Raw genomic sequence first — 17,976 nt, 5'->3', positions numbered from 1 at the left:
AGGTGCTGGTGGCAGAGTGTCGGAGCGGCGGGGCGGCGGGTCGGTCCTCCGTGCGGCGTCGAGCTCGGTTGGCGCTGGGAGGCGGCGCGGCATCCGTCCGGTTGCTTTGGTCCTGGTTGCCTCGAATTCCTCTTGAGGGGATCGGAGTTGACCGAGGATGTGCTCTCTGCGGTCGCTTCCTCCAGAGGGGAGCGGACTTGACCGAGGATTTGCTCTCTGCGGTCGCTTCCTCCAGAGGGGGGGGGCGGAGTTGACCGAGGATGTGCTCTCTGCGATCGCTTCCTCGAGAGGGGAGCGGAGTTGACCGAGGATGTGCTCTCTGCGGTCGCTTCCATCAGAGGGGAGCGGAGTAGACCGAGGATGTTCTCTCTGCGGTCTCTCCCTGATGGACTCCCACCTCCGACTCTCCCTGTTCGGGTCTCAGGTCCCTCCTTATATACCTGCCCTGGCCCGGGCGGTAGCCAATGGGCGAGCGCTGAGGGGACTCCGGGGGAGGGGAGACCATGTGACATTGTGACGTATCGCTCACATGCCCTGGCGGTAGCCAATGGGCGAGCGCTGAGGGGACTCCGGGGGAGGGGAGACCACGTGACATTGTGACGTCGCGCTCTCCACGTGGCAGACTCTCCCCCTATTGCATCGGAGCGCGGGTGGAGGGGAAGATTCTCCGCTGCCGGGAGATTTGAATTGTCTTCGCTCTGCGGAGCGGACTTTGGCCACAGTAGGCGCACATCATCCCACCCCTCCCCAGTTGGCGCAAAACCCGCTACGAAGAGCGAGCGCCCGATTGTTTCTGGGCCTGTTTCCGTGGGTTGTGTGACCCCTATGGGTGCTGGGGCGGGTTTGAAGGGGTCTGGTATTTTCCCGCCCTCTCGTTTCCCGCGTGATTTTCGGGGCAGTCCCGATGGAAGTGATGTCCGGGACAAAATCTGCATTTAGGTGCTCCTGCTGGTCGGCCTTGGCTGGTGTCCTCGGCCTGGTCCGCTGAGATGGCGCTTGCTAGCCGTATTAATTCTTCCGTGGTTTTCGGTGGGCTGGCGCGCAGCGTTTGCCTTATCCGTGGCAGAAGCTGTTCTATTAATGTCGGCAAAATGGTTTCTTGGTTCCCGTCCGGGAATAATCTTTTAAACAGTTGCAGCTTCTTCAGGATAAACATCTCCGCGCTTTCCTTCTGTGCTTGAGTACTTCCAAATAGTTTGGATTGTATAAGCGCTCTCTGGGCTGGAGTGTCGTAACGTCCCCGAAGCCTGTTTTTGAAGTCTCCCCAGGTCAGAGAGAACTCCCGGTACGGTGTCCACCATCGCCGTGCTTCCTCCTGGAGTTGTTGCTCCGCTCTGCGGACCCACCATGTCGTTGGTAGTTGGTCATCCCGAAATGCAGCTTCCATATCTCTTAGGAACCTTTCTGGGTCCTCTGCTTCTCTCCCGAAAAACTCCGGCCACGGTGTCCGGTAGGCGGGTTCCGGAGAGGATAGCTGTGGGCGGCTGCGTTGCTGCGGCAGGGTGCATCTTCCGCACACAAACTGTAGACCACTTGTGTCCCTGGCTTCGTCCCTCCATCCTAGGCAGAGATGGTGAAACCAATGGTGGCAACAGGAGCAGGAGATCAGGTGTTCCCCCACCCCACTGCAGTTTGGAGTCTCGCATTGGTCCCTGGTGCGGGTGCGAGTTAGGTTGGGCGCCACCGAGTGTTGGTAAGGCTCTCTCGGAAGAGCCGTGATGGTTGCAGCGAGTGTTCCATTGATGGGCTGAGTCGCCATGGTGGAAACGTCTCCCTGTTCGGTGTCGACCGACTGGGTGTCGGTTGGATTTCCGCGACCGTTGTCCATCTCGCCTGCCGAAGTTGAGGCGTCGTCCCTCGGTGGGGTCTGTGGGACACTAGTCGCTGGTTGCCGGGCGTCGTCAGTCAGAGGGGCCCGTGGATCCCAGCTGCTCTTCATGCAGCTAGTCGTAGCCCCACGTTAGTTGGGCGCCAATTGTCGCGTCGCTGGCGACCGGGGTTGGCTGTGCGACCCGCCCCGAAACGCGAGAGCGAGTGAGCATTCTGCCCAGGTAAGGGCTGGGGTTGCTGGAGAAAATAAACCTCCCTGCTGTTCCGTTGATTACCCCGAAGGGCGTTTATTCCGTCCAGTAAAGGATTACAGTAAAGGGGACCTTCTCCCAGGGAGAAGGTCGAGTGTCGTTTGCCTGAAGGGCGCGTGTAGTCCGGTTCAGCTCCAGCAGCTGGATGGCGGCCGGGGTCCTGTCCGGCTTCTGGCTGGTCGCGGGAGCCCGACGGTCCGGCGAGCCAAATAGGGGCAGCCTCGGCACCTCTGCGTAGGGCGTCCTTGGAGAGTCCAGGGGCCGGAGGCGGTACTGCGGGGTGGGCGGCGTCAGGAGACTCAGCACCGGCCACGTAGGAAGGGCGGCCTCGGCCAACCAGGTCCGGTAGTCCTCGAGGGTCGGCGATGATCCCGGGGTGGTCGTCGGAGGTGCTGGTGGCAGAGTGTCGGAGCGGCGGGGCGGCGGGTCGGTCCTCCGTGCGGCGTCGAGCTCGGTTGGCGCTGGGAGGCGGCGCGGCATCCGTCCGGTTGCTTTGGTCCTGGTTGCCTCGAATTCCTCTTGAGGGGATCGGAGTTGACCGAGGATGTGCTCTCTGCGGTCGCTTCCTCCAGAGGGGAGCGGACTTGACCGAGGATTTGCTCTCTGCGGTCGCTTCCTCCAGAGGGGGGGGGCGGAGTTGACCGAGGATGTGCTCTCTGCGATCGCTTCCTCGAGAGGGGAGCGGAGTTGACCGAGGATGTGCTCTCTGCGGTCGCTTCCATCAGAGGGGAGCGGAGTAGACCGAGGATGTTCTCTCTGCGGTCTCTCCCTGATGGACTCCCACCTCCGACTCTCCCTGTTCGGGTCTCAGGTCCCTCCTTATATACCTGCCCTGGCCCGGGCGGTAGCCAATGGGCGAGCGCTGAGGGGACTCCGGGGGAGGGGAGACCATGTGACATTGTGACGTATCGCTCACATGCCCTGGCGGTAGCCAATGGGCGAGCGCTGAGGGGACTCCGGGGGAGGGGAGACCACGTGACATTGTGACGTCGCGCTCTCCACGTGGCAGACTCTCCCCCTATTGCATCGGAGCGCGGGTGGAGGGGAAGATTCTCCGCTGCCGGGAGATTTGAATTGTCTTCGCTCTGCGGAGCGGACTTTGGCCACAGTAGGCGCACATCAACCTTCTTGGTCGAATGACCGCAGGAAAAGACATCATTACTTTCAGGGAGGCTTTTTCTCATGCCACTGTAATTTTCACAGCTTGCCCAAACTTGAGATATTCTCTTTTCTAATAAGCGCCCTCATGACTTTCTTGATCACACAATGCATGGTCAAGTAAGGCACCTAATTTGTATCCTGTCAATGTTCAATGGCATTGATGAAATTTGTGAATCTCCACCATCATGGTGAATTTAAAGGCAAATATTTTGCCTCAAATGTTGGCAGAGCATGCTAGCCAAAATCTGCAGGCTTCTCTAGCTTGCACATGTTGTGCAAGATGCCATATGCCCTTTTTCCGAGCAAATTAAAAAAGCTTTACTTTTTTCCCCTCTGAATCTCCTCCTTTCCCAAATCATTAACTGTGAAATATTGGTTGAACTGCTCCTCATAGGTCTTCTAGTCTTCCTTTCCAGGCACAAACCTTTCGACTAACCTTGACATGCTCATTGCCAGTTTTAATCGAACTTCTCTCTTGGGAACAGGTGAGAGATTACCACCAAGATGATGGTGGTCAAGTGTATTCTCACGTTCACGTGTACATCATGGTACCCAATAATAAATTAAATACAAACAATCATTTATCACAGACATGGTAGAAATAATTCAGGCTAAATAGCTACCGAATTTTCTTGGATTGTATGTAATGCTATGGAAGTACACAATAGTATTCCATAACTATTTCATGCCATTTCCAAAACACAACTCTTTCCTTCAAATACAGGTATGTTCAAATAAAAGCAGAAGCATATGAATGTAACCTTGACATATTTTTCTCCATGCCTCCCTCTCAACTTTAAATGGTGATAGAGGAACTTCTGTGATGGAAGCACTTGAGGTCTTTGTGCTGCAATGAGTTATCCCTTTTACCGGACTTCCAAGGATCTTATGGCATTCTGATGTGAGTATTTCCCTCGGGAAGAAAAATTGAGAACATTCTTATAGCATTTGAAATGTAACACTTCTGAAATGTGTTCAGTTCAGCTTGCCTGATCCATAGTTACATAAATATATGTTCTTTCTATGTGAATCCACCTTAGAATTTTGTGCTTAGGAAGAATGATTTTTCCCCTGAATTGGAAGCATGAGATAGCACTATGGAAGTATAGGCTAGTATTTTTTTATATGAATTTAGCATGATGAAAAAAATGTAAATAAAGTAAGAAATTTCAGTTTGAAAACTTTTGGTGGTACCAAATATGAATATATGGTATTTCATCATGCCGTCACTCATTCATGATGCTAGTACTTCAGCCATAATACAAAGGATTATACTTAATACTTAAAAATAGAATTAGTATGTATGTATTTACTCTTATTTCTGCTGCGATTGTGATTTGAATTCTTAGGAGGGAGGCATGAGTCTTTGCCTACATCACTTCAGTAAAAATAGGCTTTTTATATTTCTAAAGAGTTTGAAATATTTTTAAATATATTTTCAAAAGGTCATTTATATTTATTTTTCCGACAAAATACATGGAAAACCCATACACATTTATATTATTAAGACAAATTGATGGCTTATATTATTCAGATTGATGGACCAATAGAGAAACCTATTTTTTGGGTACCTCTACAGTGCATATATCTAAGAATCAAGATTAAGTCTCAATAAACCTGTTATCTTCATTATTGATTATATTTTTTAATGATGTTGAAAATCACCGAAGGCACAATATGTAATGGGCATGATGACATTCAATTTTGCTTCTTGCGAGGAATGAATTGCAGGTACACACCATCTTTGACTGCTGGCACAAATAATTTTGGATCCAAAACTATAGGGTTGGCAGTTTTTTTCCCAGGTCTTATTTCAAAATTAGATAACAATGCTACAAGTCCAGCTTTGGTTTGCATATTTCCAAACCGCATTCCTGTAGAAGAAGAATTTTATTTTAAGGTACTGTGTAAGTTTTTATAGAAAATTGTAATGCAAGTTGAGAATTTGTGATAAGTTCCTTAACGATCCCCGCTTTACTTACAAACCTTTCACTTAGACCCAGCAATGACAAAAGGCTAATAACCAAATATTTGAATCAGCTCTGGAGTTAGCTTTCCCCAGAGGAAGTGAGTGCCCAGTAGTTAACTATGCATGATGCCATAGGGCCTGCTCAGCCAGTATAGTTGGTTGGCACACCTGGTGTAGGAACTTCTACAAGTAATGCCATTTACAGTGGAGTAAAAGGATAATACCAACAAAATAATAATTAATAAAAAATTTAAGTCAGTAATGTGACACATCTTGGATGTTATCTTATGGCCATAACATTTTGACTCCATCATTTACTTCTTGGTAATGGTGAATCGTGATACTACAGGAAAATGGTGATTGTAGAAAGATTCAGTATTAACTGAGAAGTTCCAATGAGGAAAAGGATAGTACTGAAGCATATCCTTTTAAATTCTGTACTGGTTACCCTTGAAAGTTCTTGAGAACACTATTTACTTAGATAAAATTAAGAACAGTGATGATAAAATAGGTGGATGGAGTAGCTAACCAAAGTAGTGACAAAGTAAGCCATCAGAACACAGTGGAATGAACTAAACAACCATATTTGCAGGTATAATAGCCTGCTGAATTTGCATAATCAAGGTCGGCATTTTGAGTGTTTTAGGAACTAATGGGAAAGACCCAGGCAATGGGAGACATGAAAGGCATGTATAGGCAGAATGAGGTTGACAGGTGGAATTTTCTTCAGCTGAATTTCCATAGAAGCTCACTCAATCTCCTTATCTTCTTAAATATAAATAGTGAATTTCACCGATTAGTATTTTCAATTTTAATTTATATGAAGTTTCCAATTTACTCATGCAAGTAATTATAAATTGATGCGGGAAAGAGTAACCAATACATATTTTTCCCCAGAGTGGGTGCCAATAGAGCCCATGTAACCACTGACACAGCCATGTGGCTGCACAATCTGTATAGGCACCAATATGAGACCCACTACAAGTTGTAGGTACCGAGCAGGAGTAGTCAATTGGTACTTAAATTGCATAGGCATTTCCGTTATGGTCTTTGATCTGACAGACATTCAGTCAAGTTTGTTTACACTCTTTATACTGAAGTTTTACCCAGAAAACTCCAAGGTGGGCTCGGCAAAGTAAGGTCATGGCTTTTAGAACAAGCCATTGTGATTACAAGGCCAGTATCAAAATTAGTCCAAATTGTAATTTCCTTAGGTGTGGGGATTGCATTTTGATGGGCTGGGCCAGCAGTTAATACTGCAGTTCAGCCTCTCCGAATACAAACACAAACCAAGATTTAGGTATTAAAATTCCATTGGCCATGCAGACCAATAGCATCCTCCCACAGATACAAAAAAATACTTCCAAGATGAAGTAACCTTCACAGTTTGTTGTTAAAGAGAATTAATTTGTGATGAGAGGATGTAAGGAAAATGAGGAAGGGGCAGGAGTAGCATAGGGATATTGGATATGATGAAGGAAGTATACAGATATGAAGAGGGGCCTATTGTAAGGTTAGAAGTCTGGTATTGTTTTGTTAAGAGAGACAATAGAATTGTTACTGTACTGTTTGGAAGCTTGTGTCCATCCAAAACCTAACTTAACTGGTAGATTACCAATAATAATAGTCATATTAAATGAAAAACACATGAACATTTAATAATAGTCATTGTTAAATTCGCCAGGGTGACAGAAAAGTGTACTAGTTCTTTAGCCACTGGTAAATAGGATGAGTTACCTTTGTTACTTTGTGGAATGAATCTCTGTAGTGTTGATTTGAGGACTGTTCAATAAAAAATGATCTTATTTTTTTAATTACATACCTTGACTCATCCTTTCACTTTTAGTGGCTCTTCTTAAAATAACCCCCATCAGATGAAATACACTTGTCCCACCAATTTTTCTAGTTTCAGAGCAGACATACTGGAAACCATTTTTAGTTAGGTTCTTCAAAATCATCGCTGCAATCTTAATCACTGCTTTTGGTGATGAAAATTGCTTTCCACTGAGGTATGTCTTCTCATTGAGTATAAGAAAAAAGTCATATTGGGCTAGTCCTGGATTGTAGGGAGGATGAGCAACACACTTTTCATTCAATTTTGCAAGATACTTAGCAAAAAAATTTGTGATGTGCAGCAATGATTTGTTCTGGGGCAGCATCAAGCCTGCTGCTTTAACATGTCGACTTTTGCAATACATACAGCATAGAAGAATTTTTAGCACATTCCTCCATTTTTAGTTTCATGTGCTTTTAATGACATGCTGCTACACTCAATGTCGAAAAACGATATGATCAAAACTTTCCCGGTAAAATGTTTTATTTGATGTTGATTTCTACATAGAGCTTTGTTGATTGATCTCTGGTTCTATATGATGTAGGCAAGTGTCATCGGCAGTCATAATTTTTGCGAAAACTCCTCATCTTCCTGCAAAATCAGCTTCGATTGTTAACAACCTGCTCATATATGTCCTTTTTTCTTTAGGTATGAGCTGTCTTGGAATCCACTGTGCTTGAGTATGTCTCATGAGAAAATTTTCTGTTATCAATGTGTCAGTGGTACCCAATTGGACTTTCAATATTTCTGATAATGCTCTTTATGGTTTTCGATAATCTTCTCTCACAATGGCTACAGCAGTGCAAATGACTAATCTTGTAAGTGCAGTGACTGGAGCTCTGGGTCTATCTAACTTTTAAATTGTTTATCTTCATTTTGCAAACATTTTTTCCATCTTCAAGCATTGCCAGAGGGAATAACAGACTCCCCATAAATGTCTTGAAGTATTGAATAGACTTCTGCTTGACTCACGATTTGTCTAAGAGGAAGTAGCATCATGAGTTACCTCCATTATTGCCTAAAATGAAGTGAATATATTTCAACTCGCAACAGTAGCTGCTGACAAATATTGGAGTCCCATTTTTTATACATCTTTGCATTATCTACACAATTGATGATTGTATATCTGATGTTTTGATAATTCTGGATAGCTTACCCACTTATGGTATGATGGGCTGAACTACATCTGATATATTGGTACAATTCATGATCCAAAGGGATCATGCCCCCCTATTCCTCTAAGCAGTGAAGTTCTCTCGTTCACATTTTACAGACAGGTGCATCCCCACTTGAAAAAATGCCCTTCACCTCTGATGGGAATATTTGCCGGTCATTGGAACTGCTCTAATACCTATGACATACACAAATTCAAATTTTGTTCTATGGTTGCACTGGGGGGCTACACTAGGGTCACCAACTGATTATCATACCTATGCAAATCCTTGGGCCTTCTCCAAAAGGTAGGAAAGTGAATGGCGGCCTTTGGCTCTTTGCCTCTTCGGTGAACCTGTCAGGGTCAAACTTTTCTGGGTGTGGGTAGTACTTTGGATCATAGTGCAGTCCAACAATTGGTAGGAGAACCTTGACTCCCTTTTCAATCACGATGTCCTCCTTTCTGTTGGTGGGCATCAAAGGATCAGGGAACTCTTCCCTTTTGATTCTGTACTCCTTGGTGCACTCCCGAAACAAGATGGGTACAGCTGGATATAGCCTTAATGTTTCTGCAAAGGAATGTTGGTACAACTTAATAATTTAACTCTGGTGACATACTACCTTGATCAAAAAGTTCCCGGAATAACCACCGTGTGGCGCTCCCATCGTTCCGATTTGAGTTCTGTTTTTTTTGTTAAATTGGTACATCTGTTGTTGATATTCCCTTTAAATCTTAGTGTCATAACTTGACATTTGCAAAAGTTACGTAGCCAAGAGTACATCTATCTCTGTGTGTGTTGGCGATTTTTTACAATTTCAGAAATGGATTTAAATTTGCAACAACGAACTTGTATTAAATTTTGCGTAAAAAACGGATTTAGTGGCGCACGGACGTTGGAAATGTTGGAAAAGTGTTTCGGCAACGATTCTCTAAAAAAAACGGTCGTTTACCAGTGGCACGAGCGGTTCAGAAGTGGTCGTGAGTCAATCGAAGATGATGAACGCAGTGGCAGACCATCGACATCGAAAGTCGGTGAAAAAATTGATAAAGTAAAAGAAATGTTGGTCAATAACCGCAAATTAACCATCAGAGAAATAGCGGAGGACTTGAACATTGCCTATGGATCCGCCCAAGACATTGTGGTTAATGATTTGGGTTTCCGTCGTGTAGCAGCAAAGTTGGTGCCAAAAGACCTCAATTTCATGCAAAAAAGAGACCGTGTTGACGTCGCAAAAGACATGATTTGCGAGGCTGAATCCGATCCCACATTCATCAAAAGGATCATTACTGGAGACGAGACGTGGGTTTATGAGTACGACACGCAATCCAGACATCAGGCAAGTGAATGGCGTTCACCAAATGAGCCGAGACCAAAAAAACCACGTCTTTTTCAGTCAAAAAAGAAGGCAATGCTGACGGTTTTCATGGATTACAACGGTGTAGTGCATCATGAATTTTTGCCAGAAGGCCAGACAGTAAACAAAGAGTATTATTTGGGCGTTATGAGACGTTTGCGTGAAGCAATTCGCCGAAAGAGACCAGAAATGTGGGCAGAAAACTCGTGGATTTTGCACCATGATAACGCACCGTCGCACAGTGCTATCATTATTCGTAATTTTTTGACGAAAAATGCAACAAATACCATCCAACAGCCACCGAATTCACCTGATTTGGCTCCCTGTGACTTCTTTCTGTTCAATCGAGTTAAAAAACCATTACGGGGAACGCGTTTTAGCAGCCTAGAGGAAGTAATGGAAAAATCGCAGGAAGCACTGATGGACATACTGAAAACCGAATATAAAAAATGTTTCGAGGATTGGATCAAGCGCTGGCATAAGTGTGTTGCAGTCGATGGGGATTACTTTGAAGGGGACAATATAGATTTAGATGAATAAACTTGTATTTTTAATTTTCTGAATAAATTCCGGGAAATTTTTGATCAAGGTAGTAGTCACCATCTACTTCCGCACAACATTTCATGATTGTTGCCCAATTTCAGGATTTGCAAGGGTCACAGATTGCAATGGAGCAAATTGCTCCACTTACATATGGTGTCTACTTTTGGCTCATTTTGTTGCTAGGTTTTATTTTTACTTTCAAACTCTTATTGCCCCCCTTCCTAACTCCACCATATAATAATGTCAATATGGTGAGGAATGCTGGTTGTTTGAGAAAATGTAAGCAGAGCACTCAAGACAAGGTGTGGCATGGGAGAAAGAGGGGTTTCATGAGAGGCACACTTAACTCATGTGGTCTATGAAAAATGCTGTGCTCCTAGCACAAGGATATATGGGAGTCCAGAAGTGTTTCAGATTCAAAAGGGTGACCACTGTCATGACAAGAGGAAATGTCTTCCCTCCCCACTACCATTCGAGTGCTCTGTTTGCAATCTTATGAACTCAAAAGGAGCCCAAACCACCACAGAGCTCTTTCTTTATATTTTATTGAATACCTAGGCTTTATTACATTCCTACATTACAGGAAGGTGAAATAATAGTGACAAAATCTGAATTTAATATTGAAAAACTCAAAAACCAATGAAATAAGTTAGGCATGACATAAAGCCTTAAGGAAATATTTGAGAAAGGAAGGTTTAGGAGCTTACACTATGTTATTTTAGTATTAGTGGCATAGTTCTTCATGTGGGATGCAGTGTCATATAGGGTGAGGTGAGGGTCAAAAGAGTCCCAAACACATGTGAAATACAACACATTAAAAAAACATTAATAATCCAATTGTACCCTGTGCCAAAGCATGCTTACAATTCTGAGGCTTTAAAGCTTAATACTCACCAGATATTACTCGATCCATGTAGGGCATCTCTGATAAACTCTCATATGTCAGTTCACCATTGTGTTTCTCCAGCACTTGGTCAATTTCTTCAGCCATCTTCTTCTGAATGTCAGGGTGCCGGGCCAATTCATAGAGGCAGAAAGTCAAAGTGGTTGCTGATGTTTCAAAACCCCCAATAAAAAATACAAATGCTTGGGCACAGAGTTGATTGATATCCAGCTCCTCTGTTAAAGTAAAGAAAAATATGTATGATATTATGTTTTACTTTTTTTGTAGATTATACATTTGAAAAAACAAAAGTGATACCTTGGGAGCAAATATTCAGAATTATTCTGCAAATAAACTTTACCTTTGATTCATAAAATAAATGAAGGATCAAAGTTGGATTTTTATTGGGAACGTGTTTCATTCAGCCCAAATTGTAGATGTATGGAGGAATACATTGAATATTTCAGGTCATTTAAATATTTTCAGCCCTAAACTTTTTCATAAAATATATAATAATATGAGGTCGCGGTAGTCCAGTGGGTAGAGCGTTGGACTGCTGACCAGAGGGTCCCGGGTTTGATTCCCAAGCAAGGCACTCTGGGCACCTGCAGCTCCACCCAAGCTAAAGTGATTTTTCAGGTACCAGATCTTCCTGGGAAACCATAACCTTCACAGGGAAAGGAACTGGTCCCCTTAACCTGATGTGTGAATTTCACACGCCCTATAGGGCTTAGTACTGGGTGAACTCTACCATCACGTACTAAACCGACCTTTGGGTTGATTACTGTGTTTATGGTTTTTTTTATATAAGCATGCTAGTGTTTTCATTAGAAATATATTTAAAAAGGAGGTCAAAATATGGAGGATTAGAGAAACAGAAAAGGTATTCCTGATGAAATTTGGTTAATATTAGAATAGTTACTATCTGATGCCAATGCTAACCATGAAAAATAAAAATATGCCAATATAGGCAGCATGAAACTCTTGTCATCCTGTCTCTATAGTATACCTCATCGTAGTGTTACACATGTATTATCCCTAGTTTATAAGAAAAGTTCTAATCAACTAATATCAACTTGGGCTGCTACATTTATCTTTATAGTCCAAAAACAGCATCCTGACAATGGTATTGGACAGATGACAAAGAAAAACAAATGACACCAATGAAAACTTAACAGATAACAAATAACAGAAGTATAGAGAAAATGAAGTGTGGTTTACAAATGAGGGAGGCAAAGAAGTAAAGGAGGAGGAGGTCCAAAGAAATTCAAGGATGGAGGAAGGGCACAGCAGGTATGGTTGGAATGAGGAATCTGGAATGGGTGGAACTTGGGGAGGCATTTCATCTCTGCATTACAGGTTGACGGCAGGCTAAAGATTGGTGAGCGTTTCATGATTTAGGAGCAAGGGATGATGCAGTGAAAGAGGCCATTCAACCACTTAGAACGCAAAGGTACTCAAAGAGGAAAAAAGGAAGAAAGCTCAATCGACCTATAATTACCATAGGCAATTTTTATTAAAAAATGTATATCATTCATGGCATTGCTATCAATAAGGGAGTAAGTGCCAAGAGAAGACCTAATACAATCAAGAGAGAAGTTATGGAAAAGAAACTATGGTGGCAAATGATAGAAAGAAATTCATTGAGCACTCAAGTAGTTTGAGAGAAGTGTGGAGCAGTGGCCCAAATTTGGGTACAGTATTCACAGACAGGAGAAACATGGGCAGAGCAGAAAGTGATGAGGGCTGGCAAATTAGATACTTGCATCAATAAATTAAGCTCACAATTGACATAGTTTTAGAGGAAATAGTTTTGATATGCTCAGGAAAGAGAAGTCCAGTGTCAAAGATGACATGTACGTCTTGTTGAGTTGTCAATTCTGGAACTACCTGAAATTTCATGATGAAATTCATGAAGTGATATATGGAGAGTGAAAGAGAGAATATTTTTTTGGCAGGAATTATTTTTAGGCACTATGTATTAGGACAACAGAGGAGGGAACACCATCTATTACAACATGTTGCTGTCTGTTTTTAGAAATGAAATAAACATTTTCAGAAATTGACCATGAATATTATATTGATTCTCCATTTGTACTGTAGCAATTGTCAATCTATTTTATTAAAAGCTTATACATAATCGAATTAGCAGACATTCACTGGAGATGGAGATGATGGAGAGCTAGATGCCTGAATGCAGTGTTGTTGTAAAATTGAAAGGTTGTTCATTGTCGATGACCCAGGAAGGAAACCATTTTATTCCTCGCTAATGAAGGGAAGAGTGGGAAATAAAAGTCGTCTTTAAAGGATAATGCACCTGTAGACAGTTGAAAGAATGAACATACAAAATTAAATGGCAGAGACAATGGGATTGATAACATGATAAAATTTACATGGAGATTCTCATTTTTGAATTCTTTTTAGTGCCAGGTCAATATGAAAATTTAAGTCACTTACCACCAGAATCGACATCCTTGCTACCATTCTCTGTTGCATTGCTATTCTTCAGGTTCATGAGAAGCTGTAGGAAGTCATTTCTTGTTATATTCTTTCCTTGTCGATATTCAATGGTGTCAGACACAACTTTGATGAAGTATTTTTCGACATATGGCTCTACAATTCTGAACTTGAAATATTTAGCTACACCTGGGGCTAAGAAAAACACAAACATTTTGAAAGCTTCTAGTGTTGTCAATTCAAATATTTTGCGGCCAATCATACGCATTTCAGCATCTGGTTTAAATAATGATCCAACATCGACCCCAAATGCTGTTGTACCAATGACATCTGTTGTGTAACGTGCATTCATGTCTTTTACTTCAATTTCATTTCCATTTTTTGATATCTCAGCTGTTATCTGCAAGAGAATTAATAAATGCATAATGAAATGTACACTTGATATGGATATGTACTTATCAAATAATTGAGCTGGAAATATATAAGTTATTTCCTCATTCAGCAAGGGGACTGAAAGTAATTAACAGTCCATGTTCATTTGATCATTCAATTGAAGTATGAAATAAGTATACATGATTACACAATTGTATGTTCTAAATAATATGTTCTTAAGCCTTTGATTTGGTATCTACATATATTCTCTTAGATTTAATTGTAGTTGGCAACATGATAAATCTTTGGAAAATATATCAATTACAGGCTATTGAAATTAACACTTGAAAGACTCTCATAATCCTCATTTCTGTCTTCTTTTTACCTCCCAATATTAAAAAACAATCTAAAAGACAAATATTTAAAAAATATGTGCATGCATTCACCCTTTTCACTCAGCATATGAAATAATATTTGAAATTAATAATAATTTATTATGCAGCATATAAAACTATGAATATTCAAAAAAATGTCCAAAGTATTGTAAAGATTAATGTTAGTTTTTGAACATTTATATGATGCTAAACAATATTTGTAACTTATTTATCTAATTCATAATGCTTTATTGATATTCAAACTCTGACACACAAATTAAACTTTATGTTTATTATTGGTGGTGTACTGTTTAAGGTAGTTTTTGGGTGGCCACAGGCTATGCAGTGGTAAACAATACATTTACTTGCCTCTACTAAGAAAAATATAACCAGACATTCGTCATTAGCACAAACCCCTCTTCATCTCCTTACATTACCTTCCTCCCTTAATTCAATCCTACATCCCTATTCCTGCCCCTTCCTTGCTTGCCTAACCCTCTACCCTCTAGCACAGTCTTCAGCATTCCAATACCAATCGAAATGCTTCGTATCCATCTTTCCTGCCTCCTTTGAATTTCTCCCAGCAATCTCCTCCCCTCCCCTTTTACCATGCCCAGCGCTTTATTATTTTTGTTTCCATTCAATGTATGTTTTCCATCCTTTTCTGCACCCACATCTCAAAAACTTCCAATCTATGTCTATCATCCTGCATCAATAACCATGTTCCATGCCAAGCAAAAACATTCTCCAAACCAAAGTTTTGACAAGCCGTATCTTATCATCCTTACTCACCATCCCTGTCATCATTTCCTTCCTTCTTGTGATAGAATCTTTGCCTTGAACAATGCTTTTTGTCCCTACTACTTCGGCTATTTTAGTCTTAAACACTTTTGAGGTAGGTAAAATGTTCCAACTCCGCTATATAGTTAATTACAGTTATGTTAGTTATGAATTCCTATTTAAATAGTTAAATCAACTTTTTTCTGCTTTAAAAACCCCATTATCCTTGTTTAGTTTTCATTCAATCTCATCCCATATCTATCGCACTCACCTTCCTTCCAATGCACTCAGCAACTGATTTCATGAATTCCCCATCGATTTTCCATTCCTACTACCAGTTCTTCCTCTGCCTCTTTAATCATTTCCTCCACATATGCAATGAAAAGCACAGGTGATAATTGACATTCCTATCTTACTCCTCTTCCTAACACTGCCCAATCCGGGCTCTCCATCCCCCAATTGTACCTGAGCAGTCTAAGACATAAATGTTGTGAATTAGTCACACTACCCCTCCAGTTGACTGCTATTTTCTGCAATACATTCATTGATTCCCCAGAATTCACTCTTTCATATGCTTCCTCGAAATCTACAAAACAGGCAAATAAGTCCAGATTGTATTCCATATTTATTAGTGACCTCATTACTGCTATGGCATCACATGCGTGCCTCTTGCCTTTCTCAAACCAAACTGATCATCCCCTTTGCCTTATTCTCCATTCTCTTCTTGATGATCCTAAGTACTACTCTAGATGCAAGGAAAATCAAACCTATTATTCCATAGCCCTTACATAACTGGCTTTCCCTTTTTTGGGGTTGTAAGAAACATTGATTGACAAAATCTTCCGGCCAGACTCCTCACTTTCAAACTCCTTGAATTAGCCTATAATGACTCTTCCTATAACCTTTTCCTAAACCCTTGGGTAGTTCTTTCTGGATGTTATATATCCCTACAGCAAGATTACATTTCAATTATCTTAATGCTTTTTCTATTGGAAAATAATTTCACCCAATATTTTCAGTTACAAAGATATGGCTGACATTGCACAGTTTACTTATACATATAAGAACTACCAGAGGTTTAAATAACAGAACATGTCCCATTCTATAATATATTATGAGGAAATTTGAGATTTTTTACTCTAATTCTTTGATACCCCTCACAGCATATGTTAGAATGTTGATGCTAAAATTAAAAAAAAAAAATGTTATTATGGTACAAAATTGACAGCGTTCTATGACCTCCCAAATTTTAAAAATATTACATTTTTTGAACAACCTGTTTTAGGCAATCGGGGGTCCCAAATGGACCTTGAGGAAACGAGCATTACAAGCTAACAGCAGAGAAAATCTCTCAGATCTGATCACTCTTTGAGCTCTAGGAATAATTATTTTTTGTCTTACCGCCTTGTGAAAGTCCTCGGTGCACTTCTTCACCAGAGGGAACATGTACCGCATCTTTCCTGATGTGAAAGTTGGTGACAACTTGTTCCTGAGGAAATGCCACCGTTGCCCAGATAAATTGAACAGATGAGCTGTTAGTGGATCATTTTTCTCATCAACAACAACTCCACGATCATGGAAGTGAGAGAAATCTTTTATGAGGATTTGCTTGATCAACGCAGGTTCTCTGACCAAGAATGTTGGTTCCCATACACTCATGTAGCCACCATATGGATGCCCTTCAAAACGTTGGTAGAAATTTTTAAAAAATTCCAAAGTTGATTCTTTCTGCATCAGCATCTCTCGTAAGTTTCCCCAAGGGAATGATGGCGGGAGGGTAAAGATATTTTTTTTTGCCCAGTATCCATAGTACCATGTACAGAAAATATAGAAGCAAAGGAAAAGTGTTGCAGCCAGAAGGCATAACCAGAGGACAACAGCCATGCTGAACACCATGATGAAGATTGATGGTTATGGCCTGGAATGAAATGTGCAAGGTGGATTATTTCACTGCCATTTGTATGAAATATTGGTGGAATGTAGACTACATTCAAAGACAGAAAGAGTATTAATTAGCGCCTCAGGTATTTCCTTAGCAAACCACTCTAAAGTCCAAAAATAAGAAGAGAGAACCCTGTGGTTACAATGGTGCAAACCTTTTACTTGCAATCATTCATTTTGAAAGAATCATGAAATTAAACCATTTGTAAGTCTTCAGGGTAATATTTAATGTAAACCTTGAAAATGCCATTTAGTGCCAAAATCATATTTGCATTATATGACATTAATATGAGAAAGTGATTTGATTTCATTAACTGAAATATGAAACTACTTCTGCATGATAATCAAAAGTCTATAGCCATAATGTGGGACATAATAGGGATGTGGGTTTAGGATCATGCCTCCGATGAGACTTCCCAGGTAAATTCAAGCTTAGTGATTCCTTAAAGAGGCCATGATTTCTATACTCAGAGTCACAAAGAGAAAAACACAGTGTGGTTACAAATTCCATCTTGATGGTTGAATTTATTGGTGTATCAGAAGTCAACAGATATAGATCTAGGTCTGGATGGATGGAGTCACCATTTCCCCTCCCAGTGGGGAGGATTTCCATCAAGGCTGTTAATCCAGCGGATATAATTTCTTATGGACAAAGAAAGGTTACCTTTTGGACTTCTAACTCCCAAAGATGTTTGACTGTATGACTCCTATGTTTACCTTATCTGTTTAACCAGAACAAGAGGGATATCTGTCTGGCACTGAAAATGTCCCTTGTCTACTTGTCTAAAGGTACCTTGTCTTGAGTCCCCTCTGAATTTCTTATGGTCTTTTTTACTCTACTATTGTACCTAACATATTGTATAGGGGTTCTTCCCTGCAGTCTGTTTTGTGTTCAAATTGCAAAAGAAAATGTTACGCTCAATAGCCAGATATGTCAGGCATGATGCCCCTAGTCCTCTCATTTTCAGGAAGTTCAATAATTATATTGAACCATACATTTATATTTTTATTGCAATTGTGTTTGTAAAAAATAATATTGCAATATTTTCTAGTCATTCCGATGCACATAAGTG

At 41.4% G+C, this 17,976-nt stretch overlaps 1 protein-coding gene across 1 annotated transcript; it reads right to left on the bottom strand.

The window, feature by feature from the left end:
• Positions 1 to 4,940: 4,940 nt before the first annotated feature.
• LOC139693472 (cytochrome P450 6a2-like) lies at positions 4,941 to 16,702 on the bottom strand. The gene is made up of 5 exons (XM_071591648.1): positions 16,364 to 16,702; positions 13,450 to 13,836; positions 10,991 to 11,213; positions 8,476 to 8,766; positions 4,941 to 5,116 (listed from the first exon to the last, which is right to left on the bottom strand). Exons 1-5 carry the CDS (start codon positions 16,700 to 16,702, stop codon positions 4,941 to 4,943), a joined length of 1,416 nt encoding a protein of 471 aa, XP_071447749.1.
• Positions 16,703 to 17,976: the final 1,274 nt, after the last annotated feature.

The sequence above is a fragment of the Hetaerina americana genome, unplaced genomic scaffold, assembly GCF_022747635.1.
Source record: "Hetaerina americana unplaced genomic scaffold, ioHetAmer1.1.p SCAF_5, whole genome shotgun sequence".
NCBI lineage: Eukaryota > Metazoa > Arthropoda > Insecta > Odonata > Calopterygidae > Hetaerina > Hetaerina americana.
Note: the sequence above shows the minus strand (reverse complement) of the source record. Positions and strands in the feature narration are given on the sequence as shown.